Raw genomic sequence first — 14,346 nt, 5'->3', positions numbered from 1 at the left:
GCAGGCTGGGATATTGGCAGCTAAGTTGACCAATGAGAACTGTCAATACGACTTTAGAAGGAACATTTAAATCTAATCTGCTGATGACTGCCTCCCTCTCTCACTTTAGAATCAGCAATGAGGTAACATCGGAGGTGGCGGGCGGCCTCGGGTTGGGCCTTGCTGCCCTTTTGGGTGGCCGGGCCGGGCCTGGCTGGGTGTCTGAGGGCCGCTGCCTGCACGGGGAAAGCTTAGGCCGGCTGAGCCCCTTTCCCTTGCTTGCGGGGAGGGGAGAGGGGGCAGCTGCAGCTTGGCAGTGACAGGGCCATGTGCTCAGACCACGGCAGAAGGGGCCAAAGCATGGCCCAGCTTAATCACCGCTGGCAGTGGAGAAAGCAAGCCTGCAGCTCCATAACAACTTTGAGCTGGACCGCCCTAGATGAGACCGAGGGGTGGAAAAAAGGACCTTTACCAGCTTCCTTTATCAGCACAGCCATGCATTTTTTCTTCAGCCCTGCAGCCCGGCGTGTGCACGTAGCCCTGGCAAGCCCGGGCAAATTTAACCCTTTCTTAGCAACACAGAACTTTTAAACCACAATTCTTCCTCGAGAGAAAGAAAGAAGAAAGAAAAAAACCCAGAAGGTACATGGAACAGGCACTGCATGAAGTCAGTTAGATGAGAAGTAAAAGAACTAATAATATTGGAATAGGATTGAAGAAGTAGACATTTTTAACCAGACTTTTCTAAGGTAAATTATGAAGAAATGAACTGTTCTTTGCAGCATCTTAGTATTATTTGGGTAGAATGCTATTCTAATCAAAATTAAGGACTGATGTAATAGAGATTTATTTGGGAACTTTGAAACCCCCGCTCCTGGGTCAAAAAGGAGGTCTCAGCCCTTTGAGACAAAGATAATTTTAGATCAGAAGAAGTATTTGTAAATAATACCCCAGATACACTGAGAAGCTCTGCGGATAGAACATCACAGTCTGCGAAAACTCTGGGTGGCAGCAGATGTGTGACATTGGGAGCACTGGACTATTTTGTCTTGTAGCAAACGTCTTCATAAACAATCTTAGAAGGACTCTTCTCCTAGAGTAATGAGTAATGTCTAAGTGGTGAAACTGACTGAAAACCCTAAGTTGTGTCTTTGTATGTTGTTCAATAAGAAAGTTAATAGTTTGTAAGAGGAAAGAAGTGTGTTTTAAGGTATCATTCTGTTTTAGTTTTTCTTGTTTCTCAACTTTTTTTTCTTTTCTCAGTCTTTTAATATATGTTAATAAAACTATGTTTGTTCATTTTTAAGCTTAAGCCTGCTTTGTTTATTTTTTCTCCTGATCTCTCCCTCCCACAAAAATATTAACACTAAAACCCCTACATTAATTGGTGTTTCTGCCTGGTTTTATGAAATTAAAACCATTACAACAGTTTTTATAAACAATGAAAATAATGAAGATCAAATAAATATTGATTCATCTACCTGACCACTTGTAAAATATTTTGTCTACTTCTGGATAGAGAAGTGATTTGTAAACAAGGGAAAACTGAATTTCTCTGTCTCCTTTTTTTTTTTTTTTTTTTTTTTTTTTGTGAGGGTTAGGATTTGAAGGTTATTTCATAGGACAGAGAACAGTAATAAGGCTTTTAGTAATTCCTGTTGAAAGCTAAATGTTACTCAGGAGCACCTGACAAGACTCCAGGAGTCAGAATACAGTAATTAATCCCAAACCAACTGAGCACCATAGAGCTGTGACTGAAAATGGTAAAGATGAACTTGGAATTAATCAGGAAAAGGTTTCTAGGAGAAACTGAGTTTGGATACCATTGTCTTGACATTAGTATTATCTTGTCTGAAATACTGTGTGATCTTCAGGTCATTTACAGCTATCAAAGGTGTTAAGTTAGGAGCATTAAAGAAATATAGTGGGCAAAAAGGAAAATGTTTCATCTGTCTCATAGGAAGAGAAATTATTTAAGAATTTCAGTTTGGTTAATGTGGGAGATTAGGGACAGGCGGTCGGAAGATATCGCGCTGTACGGGGAGACAGAACCCCTCCCTCAACTCTTAGTTGGTTAGTGTCCTTGATAAGATAAGCAATACCTAACCTGTAACGTAAGCAGACGGATGTGATGTAGCAAACAGAGGTTTTATAACTCCATGTAACCAGTTAATAAACGCCATTAGCCGTCCACCACACTGGTGTCTGTGAGCTGATGGACCGAGCAGCCTGGGTGTGGCTGCCGTGTCGTTCCTGAACCAGGTCGCTACACCTCAGCGGAGGTAGCAAGTGGTGCCGAGAAACCCGGGAGTCGCCCTGGAGTTCGGGAGTCGCCTGGACGGGTGAACGACGGCCGAGCGGCTGGTCCAGCTCGGCGGGAGGGACGCCTCCGGACCCACGCAGAGGATGGAAGCTCTCGTGAAGGTCGTTTCTCAGATTCATAAGCAGTGGGGAATTGATTGTAAAGCAAAACATTTTACCCTCACAGTGACGAGGCTTTTGCAACTTAGTATTATTGATAGACCGGTGGATATCCTCCACCCAGATGTTTGGGGTCAATGTACTAAGGCTCTTGCTGAAGACACAATGTCTTCCGGCTCAGGGAAAAATCTTAAGGCATGGGGAAGGGTCGTAAAATCTTTACAGAAGGCTTTGCAGGAACAGGACACCTGGAGAGCTGCCCGAAATTGTTTAAAAGTTTCCCCCCAATTAAGTATCGCAGCAGCAACGCAAACTTTCTCAGAGGGAACTGTTGTTGAGAATTTTCAGACTGTAAAAGAATGTACTCTGAATGTTAGTGATAATGCTCAGAGTGTTGATGAAGTCGGTTTGGCTGAATGTATGGGCTCGGGCTCAGAAGGTCAAGAGCTTGCTTCGAAGCCTCCGAGCTCAAGGTCGCTCACTGAAGAGATAAAACAGATGCAGTCATTTTACAACGGTCTAGCTGAAGAAGCTAGGAATGCTGAAAAAGCGGGGGAGGGACCTCCACCTTATGCACCTCAAGATAGCGCTGAAAACAAAGAGAGCTCGTTTGCTAATGCGGGGGCGCATGAGCAGAAAAAGGGAGGAGAGCGCAAAGAGAGAGCTGAAGCTAATCTTTGCCAAAAAGTACGTTTTTCTAAGGCAAGAAGCTCCCACAGCAGGAGGCGGGGGGAGCGCAAGTGCAGGAGGCCCAGGGGGAAGGAGTGGCTCAGCCCTGAGGGAAAGGGGCGGGGGCCAAGAGGGAAGGGACAGCCCAGCCCTGAGGGAAAGGGGCCAGGTCGGAGCCCGACCAAAAGGCTCCAGAGCCCGGAAGCAGCCAGTCAGTCGACATCCGGCTCTGAACCGGACTCTAGCTGGGACTGGGACAGCCAGTCCTCTGCTGCCGGCTCTGACTCCGGCTCTGACAAAGAAGAAGTAACAGTAACAGTATATAAAATCAGTAACAACAATGTTTCTACTTGGGCTGAGGGGAAGTCAGAACAAACTCCCCTCACAGACTGGAAGAAGATAAAAATGGCATGCTTTAAATGCAGCCAGGCATTTAAATTGGGCAAACGTGCAAATTATTAGACTCCCACCTTCAGTGCCCCAGTCATTCAAACCCTATCAGATTCTCACAGCATGCAGACACAGGAGAGAGGCCACACCTAGCACCTCCTCCTCATTCAGTCCTTTAGCTATCTACCAAAAACCTAAGTCAGATCCTTACAATTTGTTTCTTAGTGTGTTAAATGCTACCTTTTTGTCATTGAACCAATCCAATCCGAACTTTACAAAATCATGCTGGTTATGTTATAATGCAGAACCTCCTTTTTATGAGGGTGTCGCCCTTGATGCTCCTTTTGAATACTCTGCAGCAAACAATCCACACAACTGTAAGTGGGACACCCCCCGGAGGGAAATTACCCTGAGTCAAGTCACAGGCCGAGGCAAATGCTTTGGCAGTGTAACCGTAGCAAAGCAGATAGGAAATATCTGTACTGAATTCATCCAACCTAGTCAAAAGACTGATAAGTGGGCAGTTCCGTTCCTATCAGGAATGTGGGTCTGTCAACAAATCGGAATAACTCCCTGCGTGTACCTTAGCAAATTCAATAACCTTGCTGACTTTTGTGTCCAAGTTCTGATTGTTCCTAGAGTCCTGTATCACCAAGAAGAAGAAATGTATCGGTTTTTAGAAGAAACCATCCTGCTCCGCAAAAGAGAAGTAATGACAGGTATAACCATTGCAATGCTCCTTGGCCTAGGAGCCACTGGCACAGCCACAGGTGTTTCAGCTCTTGTGACCCAACATCAAAGACTTTCTCAGCTGCAAATGACAATTGACGAAGACTTACTGAGAATTGAAAAATCCATCTCCTCTCTGGAAAGATCTATCTCCTCGCTTTCGGAAGTCGTCTTGCAGAACAGGCGAGGACTGGACCTCTTGCTCATGCAGCAAGGAGGCCTGTGTGCCGCCTTGAGAGAAGAATGCTGTTTTTATGCAGACCACACTGGAGTCGTGCGAGACTCCATGGCTGAACTGAGAGGAAGACTGGCCCAGAGAAAGAGAGAGAGAGAGGCCCAACAAGGATGGTTCGAGTCATGGTTCAATCAGTCCCCATGGCTAGCCACCCTTGTTCCCACATTAATAGGTCCTCTCACCATGATACTCCTGACATTGATTTTTGGGCCTTGCATTTTGAACAAGTTAGTGTCGTTTGTTAGAAGACGTTTAGACAAAGTTGACATCCTATTTGTCGAACGCATGCAATTATCGTGAAGTGTGTTTGTTACTAACATTTTATATTATTTTTGTATCCTATTATACTAACTTTAACAGCTTTTGTATTTTTATGACATTTATACTTTTATAACATTTATACTTTTATACTTTTATACTTTTATACTTTTATACTTTTTTATTTAGTCATGAGAGGGGGGGGAAATGTGGGAGATTAGGGACAGGCGGTCGGAAGATATCGCGCTGTACGGGCAGACAGAACCCCTCCCTCAACTCTTAGTTGGTTAGTGTCCTTGATAAGGTAAGCAATACCTAACCTGTAACGTAAGCAGATGGATGTGATGTAGCAAACAGAGGTTTTATAACTCCATGTAACCAGTTAATAAACGCCATTAGCCGTCCACCACACTGGTGTCTGTGAGCTGATGGACCGAGCAGCCTGGGTGTGGCTGCCGTGTCGTTCCTGAACCAGGTCGCTACGCCTCAGCGGAGGTAGCAGTTTAACTCAGCCAGCTGGGGCTGAGACAGAATTTCTCTTTCTCCACAGATAGAGGCAATAAAGACCAGAAAGAGAAACAACTCCTTAAGGCATAAAACACTGCTATGCCAGAGCAAGAGGCCACAGAAATATCTGTAATAAATCTGTTGTGTTACATGTTTCTTATATTCTCTTGAAACAGCTGCTGGTTTCAACTAAAGTAGTTGAATTTTCACACTTGAGGTTGTTCTTTGGAATGATGTATCCTGTGCTTTCAAGGGCACAGAAGAAAGATGGGGACAGGTTTTTAGTAGGGTCTGTTGTAGAGGGGCAACAATTTTAAACTGAAAGAGGGGAGATTTGGACCAGATATAAAGAAGAATTTTTTTTGCAGTGAAATACAGGCACAGCTTGCCCAGAGAAGCTGTGGCTGCCCCATCCATGGAAGTGTCCAAGGCCAGGCTGGACAGGGCTCTGAGCAACCCACTTGAGAATGTCCCTACTCCTGGCAGGGGGGGTTTGACTAAATGACCTTTAAATGTCCCTTCAAACCCCAAATATACTTTGATTCTAAATACATGATCAGCAGCCTAATGGCCTTTCATACTGTTCATTGTCAAATTACATGCTTGAAATTAAGTGTGTCAAGAGCCTGGCACAATGAAATCATTTCAGCACTAATTTATTTGTGTGAAGACAGTCATTGAATTAATACCCTCGGTGTCTGTTTGCTGAATTGTAAAAATGAGTCCTAATGAGAGCTCATTTTAGGTGGAAGTAATTCCATAAATGTAGTGCCAGGTCACACCATCTGTGTTTCAGTACACTCTGTGTTGGGAAATGCAAATGGGAAAAAAAAAAAAAGACAAAAGATATGAGAATTTGAACTTCTTTCCCCAAAAGACGTCCTTCTGTTTCCAAAGTCTTATTCTCCAGATTCTGCCTTTCAGAAAGGCTCAGTAAAGCTTCTCTTCCAGTAGTAGATCTTGCTTCTTCTTGGATTCTTGCTGTGCTTCTCCATTAGTTAATGAAAATAACTATGTAAGATAATGGAAGAACATTTGGTTTTCCATCATCAATTATTGTTAGGAGCAGCTCGAATATTAATGAGAGTGAATCAGCTACAGGTGTTAATGACAAGATTCCCATTCAGTGGCAGAAAACAGTCTTATGATCTTCCAGCACGTTTTTGTCTAATAATAATTTCTGATTTCCATGTTAATCAAACCAGCTCCCTTGATTAATTCCTTAATGAGGCAAAGTGAATAACTTAAAATATGAAAAGATGATAGTCTCTTCCTTAAAAAATGTTGAGTTTACACTAGCTGGGGTTTTTTTTTAATGCAAATATGAAGAGAGGTCAAACTTTGCAGGTTCAAGTAAATATCCAGATGGCTTTGCTAATGTATTTGAAGAGTCATGAGAGGAAACATCTGTCCTGGTTCCTGTGAGGAGTTACTGCAGTCAGAGCAGAATTACTTGTTTTCAGGTGGTGTGCAATATAGTGGGATATAAATATTTAGAAAATATTTGGCACAACTGATTTCCAGACCAAATGCCTGACGATATGGGAAGACAGCGATAGGGCTAAAGGCAATCTTGCCCCCCATACATTGCAGCTGTGTTAATTATCAAAGAGTGGGAACAGCCTTGCCCTCACAGCTATGGGTGTGATAAAAGAATGAATTAGCTAGGAGAGGAGTCAGTTCAAGTCTGCTACTTGTGCTGTAAGGAGGAAGGGACAGGGGGTTGTGCAAGGGATAGAAAGGGTATGATGCTGTATGACAGACAGATAGGGTAAGGCAGCTGTGCTAGGGAAAGGAAGGAGCAAGCTGGAACTGTAGAAGGAAGGTAGAAGAAGGAGAGAAAGAGCCAGAGCTGTGTGGAGCTACTCATGGGACTGCAACATAGAAAAGGTATGAAAGACTTTTAGATAACATGGGACTGATACTTGAGGCCTGCTGAAGTTTTTAAAGGAGCACTCTTGAGTTCTGTGGCCATCTTGATGATGACATGATAAGGGAGCTTTTAAATTTCTGTTAGTTATTGTGCTATGTCTTCCCACTGCAGGTAACAGCAAAGCTGGCAGGTGATTCAGTGAACAGACACAAGTCCCCCAAGCAAATTAAGGTGTGACCTCCCTTCCTTCTGTGAGGTGCACTCAGTGGTTCTGTATTTCTTAAAACTTTTCCATTTTTCAGAATCCTGCTGGGGTTTGGTAAGGTAGTGAAGGAACTGAGGAACCCCCTTCCTGCCTTGTCCCCAGAATTTTCAGGGAAAGCAGAGAAAGGAAGAGATGCCTCTCTCCCCTGTGTGCTCCAAGTTCCAACATCTGAGCTAAATTTTACTTCAAAATTCCTACCGTAACAGATAGGTATAATGTGTTTGGAAGAAATTGGCAGGGAGGTGAATAACTGCTGTGGGGGTTCAGACCACGGGCACTCTCTGATAAACACCACCATGTTTAACAGCTCAGCTGTTTTCTCAGTTTCTTTTGACAGACAAATATATCATGTGCTTCATACATCTGCAGACACCTGAAAATGCACTGATTATTTTATTTTTTGTATGTGCATCTGTAGCATTAGGAATTTTTTGTATGAATTTTTCATACAGATCTGCAGCGAGTCATCCCTGGGCAGGTAGGCTTTATTTTAAAAAGGGAGAAAAGGTGCTTTTCCAGCATGAACAGAGTTTGGATTTATAACAATGCTGAAATCCCTACTGCTGGTAGGATGCATTCCAAATCCCATTCATGTAAATCCAGATCTTCTCAGTGAGAAGGAGCAAAGTTATTATGAGGAGAGTCTAAAAAACATATAAAAAACACTGCTTTGCTGTTAATGGAAGTGGGTTGTTTTTTCATGTTTTTCTAAACATTAGTTAAGGAGTCCTAGCTACAAAGTCATCAAGTTTGGGGCTACAAAATTATCTCAGCATTGTGGAATTTCCTGGTAAAGGAATTAATTATGTTAGCAATTAGTATTTTTGGAACTATTGTTTTTAAAGATGCTATGTTCTTAATTTTCCACAGCATAGTTTCTATGAGAAAACTAACAAATTCTTTAATAGAGACATTAGTCCTCAGGTTTCTTTTTACCTGGAGCTCCTCTTTACACAGTGAGGATGTACAAACAAATAAAAATTAATGATTGTGGCAATCTTAAGTGTAAACAAGGAAAATTTCAAACATCTGCCTGTATATGAATCATTTTCAGTGAATTCTTTTGCATTCTTCTGGGTTTGTTACATCTTTAGCATCTGAATTAGCATCCATTTTCATTTATGGACGAAAATAAAAAGTATCACATTGGTCTTTTATTTCTTCAGTATTGTAATTTTAATTTAACTTTCCTTGCTGAAATAGCTTAACCCATTTTGTAGAATTTGATTTTGACTGTATGTGCTAAACATCTTAATCAAAATACCTTTCTGAAGAATACATCTTAACAGAGCTAGAAGCCAATAATTGCTTTAAAGAATGATTTTAGGACTAAATGTCAAAATCTGACTTAAGGGCTTGTTGTGTCGTGTGGCAACAGTGACTGTGTCCAGGGAGGTTACAACCACTGTCAGGGAAACAGACGAGACAAGTCTTTGTTGTAAGCACGAGAATCCATTTATTCCCCCCTACCCCGGGCCAGGGAGGGGGTGAGATCAAAGAGGGGTGAAGACAGAGAGCAAGCAGGGGCAAGCTCGTGGGTTTTATTGGGTATTCTAGGGGAGGAGTCTTAGGTTTAGGTCAGAGGGGGAGGATCAGATTTCAGCCTCCTCAAAATAGGACTCCACAATGGCTGGTTTTCAACTGATTTTTAATCCACTTTATTGACTTCTCTTTTTTCAAAGATATTTTTAGTAATACACTTTTTAATAACTTGTCCAAATTCCTGAGAGCATTTTATCATCACCCAGTAGTAATGATTGCAGCTGGTTCTCTGATAGATCTTGGTATTTAATGGCTTTATCATTAAGGTTCTCATTGGAATAATTTGTCACTAACTTAATTATTTATCATTCTTTTCTAAAAGGAGCCCATGGGACTCTAAGGATTTCATCAATCTGAAAATTACATCAATCTATAAAAATCAAAGAGCGTTCCATTTGATTTCTATAGTTGAGTAAAAGAGGAAAAAAAAAATGGGCTTTTATAAACACAGCCCAAACTGGAGGACTTTTTGGGATGTAAGCTGCCATCCTTGCATTTGTTTGGATATGACCTATTTACAATTACTGCTGTTTTCTGTGGCCGGTGCATTTTTAGAAAGTTTTCGATGGAACAGCAGCATTAAAAATAGAGCAGAACTTTTAAAAGCTTTTAAAACCCTTCTTGGAATTCCAAGACTTCTTGCACTTCTGTCCCAGGTGGATGTTTACAGTGGGATCCTGGCTTTGGCCCACTGTGGAGGCAGCTTGGAACCTTACAGTTGGTATCCTAAATTCTCTTCAGCTCTTAGAAGAGGATTTTAGTTCAAATCTCTTGGAGGTTGTCTTCTATTATTTTCCCTTCACCTTTTTGTGTAATCAAATATTATCTTCCTCTAAGAGGAAGTCATTATCAACTCCACCTGATATAACAAGGGAGTAGACTGCTCTGTGTCTGAGCACCTAAATAACTTATTTTCCTGTTTTTTAATAGCAGTGGGAATTGACACTTTGGTCAGAAGAGAAATTATGATTAAAATGTTATTAGTGATCTCTGACAAGTCAAACATGGCCAGTATAAAAATATTTACTGCTTGCATATATTGGTGCTGTTCCTGTTCTGTGATTCACTAAGCTTTTCATTCTCACAAGTTCATTTCATGGCTGATGCAGTTGCCTTGGGAAGGTTGTGTCTGGGAATTGCTGTATGGACACAGCATTTCAATTCCTGCTCAGTGCAGGTCTGCTCAGATTTGTAGCAGTCGCAACATTTATGGCAGGTCTTTACCGTGGCCAGGTACTACTGCTCTAAAAATCTGCTCTGACTGGGACCGAAAAGGCAGAGGAAAGAGAAAAGCCCTACAAATAATTTTTCTGGTTTTCTGTATAAATAATTTGTGGTAAATTCCTATTTAGATAATTGAGGTGATTAAGAAATGTCTTTAAGAAGTTTTTTTTCTGAGTGTCACATCCTTACAGTCCCAGTGATGTCCTTTTTTATGGCTCTGTTTGGAATTTACAGTAACTTAGAGACTTAGCTGTTTCCAGTGGCTGTACAGATAAACCAATAAATGTTTATTTATCTCCAGTCAGGGTCTTACAGCTCTTACATACATGCTACATATGTTGTTCCAGCACAGTCTGGCTTCCTCCTCAGCACTCACTGTTGCAACTCAGAACCTAGATTGAAATGATTTCATGACTTCTAGACCTCATTTTCTGATTTAAAATGTTCAGTGATCTCACAAGTTATTGAAAGGGTAACTGTTCACTTCTGCCTTATTTTGTTCAGGAACATGGCTAAAGAAAAAAAATAAAAATCCAGCTGCAGCAGCATGATTTCAGTCCCACAGAGTTTATAAAAACTGCTTATGTTTGCAAGGAGCAGGTTGTAATAGACCTTGCTGGTTAACAGAACACTTCATTCACATTTCAAGTTAAATGGAAAGCTTTCAAACTTCAGTTATGGACTTCTTCCTTAGGTTGGCTGGCAGTTAAAGAACCTAGTAAATGCACTGTGGGAAGACCCAAATGGAGTGATTTTGACTTTGAAAAAACGACCTCAGAATACCCTGGTTTCTGCTCCTGCCCTTCTGAAGAATGTGAGGTGGAAGCCTCTGGCACTGCAGGTAAGGTGGCTGCTGCAATGTCATGGTAAATCCTTTATTCAAGAGAAAACACTAGAATTTTACCTTCCAGTGAAAGGTACAGGACAGGAGCCTGTATCAAACTCCTCTGAAGCAGAGTGCTGAGATAAATAAGTGTGACCATGATCAGATTGTTTTCTCCATGTTTTGGTGACTTTGGGAACCACAGGAACTCTCACAAGGAAAGAACATTTACAGAGTTTTATGAAGAACAAGGTTCAGTGGCTGCTCTGCCTGGCAGAGGCAGCAGAGCCTCCGTTTCCATTATTTCACAGTCTGTCAACTACTTGTTTGTAATCAAGTGTGTCAGATCCATTAAATTCCAGGAGAACTCTAGTTCTGTTGCACACCTCTCATGCAGTTGGAGTTTTTGGTAGCAGGGATAATAGAACCTCTGGTATTTTCTGTGTACTCATTCCTTGAAAACCTTCTGATACAAAAAAAAAAAAAAAAAAAGACAGTTGTGAACATCACAGCTGCTCCTTCCTACAGCAGGAAAAACTGGCTGAAACACTGAACTCAAAATGTCATTTTTAAAGGAAAGTAAGTCAATAAATATTGATGGTTGCCTTTAATGCCATTTAACATCCTGTAAATTGATGCACTTCCATAATGTGGAAGCTTCTCAGAGCTGTTTTGTTTGGTTCACGTGACACATGAATGTGGTTTTGAATGACTTTTAAATTAATGAAACAAAACCCTTCAAGCTTATCTGGGCAGATTTCCTCCTTGTCTGTCATTTTCTAAATCTTTCATTTCTCAGAGTGCCTGAATCCTACACAGTGGCTTCACTTAAGGAGTTTGTGTAATCCTTGCAGCCCAGAAATACTGACAGTGGGATTTAGGACCACCTTTCTTTCTCTGTGACTCTCCCTGGGGGAGAGGAACAGGGCCCTGTGACACCCAGAGGGGATTTTTCTGTCATAATGCTGCAGGAATACCATCCTTTGCTCTTGCAAGATGCTCATGTATCTACTTGTGAACTTCAGATGGCGCCTCCAGGGGCAGCCAAATGGAAATTGCAATGGGTTTCCAGAGAGATCCTCTCTTTATATCTGTACATTAAAGAATCATAATTCACGGGCAGCACTGGATCTGGAGGCTGTGTCAGAGTGAACAGTGTGTGCTGTATACACTTCATGTATGGCACAGGATTTGCCATTAAAAATGCTAACCTTTGTTGTGGTAGCCAGAAAAGTGAAAGTGCATCAAGCTGCTTTTGTGGCATTATCAGCCGTTCTGGTTTTGGGATGTTTCCTCTCCTGATGAGCCCCTGAGGAGCAAAGGATGCTTGAAGTGTCTCCTTCCTGGGGTGTATTTCTCTTATAACAGAGAATAGTGGGGTGAGAGATTTAAATAAAAGTATAAACCACTTTGGAAAACAAAAACAGCCCTGCCAGTGTTAATTCTTAAGAGTAGATTCTATTATGAGGTGTGGAAAACCAATTTTAGATCTTTTATTCTTCCTGCCACAGAGACAACCTCAAGTGTTCGGACCTGGATCCGTTTCAGGGTGCAGGTTTTGGGTTTGTCCATTTCCTGCAGCTCTCGCCTGGATCTGGTATTATTTATTATTGTCAGTAATGACTTGGAAGCAGCCTGATTAAATTTCAAGATGCCACTAAAGCTTGTGCTTCCTGGACAGCTGACACAACAGCTTGTTGCTGCTGGAAGCAGTGAGCTCACTTCCCCCTTCTGTTGGCTGCAATGTCCTCACCTTTTGTTGACTTTGGCCGTTTTTAGACTCTAGAGCAGTTCCATGTGTTGAATTGGTAGGAGAATTTCTGCGTTGGTTTGTTTGTTGTTCTGGAGTTTTCTGCTGCTCATGGATTGAATTGGCTCTTGCAGAACAGGATTTGGGGATAAGCAGAGAGCACAGCACAGACAGGAGGGTTTCCACCAAGACAAAATCAGGATAGGGAATGCCCAAACAGCAACAAGCTGCAGGAAAATACCTCAGTGAAAGATTGAGAGAAACAGTTCATCAAAAGTCAGACTGTCACAAAAAAGGCATAACACATATGGGTGTGTTGTATTTCATGGCGTGTTCAAGGTCCAGATCCATACGTATTTCTCTGCATGTGCTATTTTCATGGTGCACCCCATATGTCTATTGATGTGTCCACATATGGAGCAGTTTTTCCATTCTGATTTAGTGCTGGTAAAAAAAAACCCAACCCAAAACAAATGCAGTACATAATTAGGGAAGGCAAAAAGGAAATAGGATTTAAGAACTTGAAATCATATTTGTTACCTCAGATTGGTGCATAGCAGGAAGTTTTATTTAAAAGTTGTGTTTTCTATTGTTGCTTAAAGCACTTATAGAGGTTATTAATATGTTTTCTACAATAATAAGGTTTAAAATTATATCACATAGGTAACTTATGAATTATAGATGATACAGAATCTGAGAGGCCTTATAAAATCTATTACTTGGCCTTGTTGTAATATTCTTTTGCTTTAGAGGGTTTCCCTTGATGCTCAATTAACAACAGCAGTTTTCATTTGCCAGTTCTGTGCCCCATTATCTTTCAATGAGATTTGTGATACCGTTTTCCCCTTCTATCTCTGGCTGACATTATGTGATAGTAGAAGATTATTTGAATTTTTAAACTCTAATTATTTTCCCACTCGGGACAAAATGTTGGGTTTTTTTAAAATTTGTAATGGCAAATAGTGCTCTGCAGATTTTTTTGTGTTTTTTCTTTTTATTTGGAGAACTTTTCAAATTAGAATAATCCTTCCTGTCACAACTAATTGATCCAGAACAATTACACCATTTATTATTTAGTTTAACAATAAGCATAGAGAACTAATACAATTTTGACCCATTTGCAGACTGATGTTCTTATGAAAAAAACATAATTTTTTGGTATTTAGGACTGCTTTTACTTTTTGAACTACATAAAAAAATATTTCAGTGTTTACCTCTAGAGGACAGAAAACCTTTTATTTAGAAAAAGATTGGTGTTTATAGCTTTCATCCAAATTTGAGTCACTGGATTTTCCTTCCACCTTTAGAAAACTGGTTGCATCTATTTAAGCATAACTTTTATTAATAAAATTATTTTCTATTTCTTGAGTATCAACACAGACTGAATCTTGGTTGAAAAATATTATTTGTTTATATCTCTGTATCCTGCACAGTTTATTTGGTTATCATCTTTCTAGTCCTTGCAGGCCATTGACTTGAGCTTCTCTATGACATCTGAATCAAAAAACTGTGTTCAACGTCATGTAAAAGTTTATAAAGTAAAAAATCTTAAAGGGCATTTATTTATTATTTAGGTTAATTTATATTTCTTTGCTGTTTACCATAGAACACGTATGTGTATCGCCATGGCTATAAAGCCAAAGGACAATGAATTCTGCTTTCTTAAAAAAAAATAAAGATA

The 14,346-nt window shown here is 40.8% G+C and overlaps 2 protein-coding genes across 4 annotated transcripts in view; one reads left to right on the top strand and one right to left on the bottom strand.

The window, feature by feature from the left end:
• LOC120764805 (uncharacterized) overlaps nucleotides 1–14,346 on the bottom strand; it is a 195,059-nt gene that overhangs the window by 53,025 nt on the left and 127,688 nt on the right. The window lies entirely within an intron of this gene.
• The window catches only part of LOC120764804 (connector enhancer of kinase suppressor of ras 2-like), a 362,406-nt gene that overhangs the window by 266,455 nt on the left and 81,605 nt on the right, over nucleotides 1–14,346 (top strand). For all 3 annotated transcript variants that reach the window (XM_040088836.2, XM_040088834.2, XM_040088833.2), the window contains one exon: nucleotides 10,787–10,933. In XM_040088836.2, the coding sequence (XP_039944770.1) occupies nucleotides 10,787–10,933 (147 nt within the window). The remainder of the gene's footprint in view (nucleotides 1–10,786; nucleotides 10,934–14,346) is intronic.

The sequence above is a fragment of the Hirundo rustica genome, chromosome W (assembly GCF_015227805.2).
Source record: "Hirundo rustica isolate bHirRus1 chromosome W, bHirRus1.pri.v3, whole genome shotgun sequence".
NCBI lineage: Eukaryota > Metazoa > Chordata > Aves > Passeriformes > Hirundinidae > Hirundo > Hirundo rustica.
The sequence above is the reverse complement of the archived record's forward strand: the minus strand, read 5'-3'. Positions and strand labels throughout refer to the sequence as shown.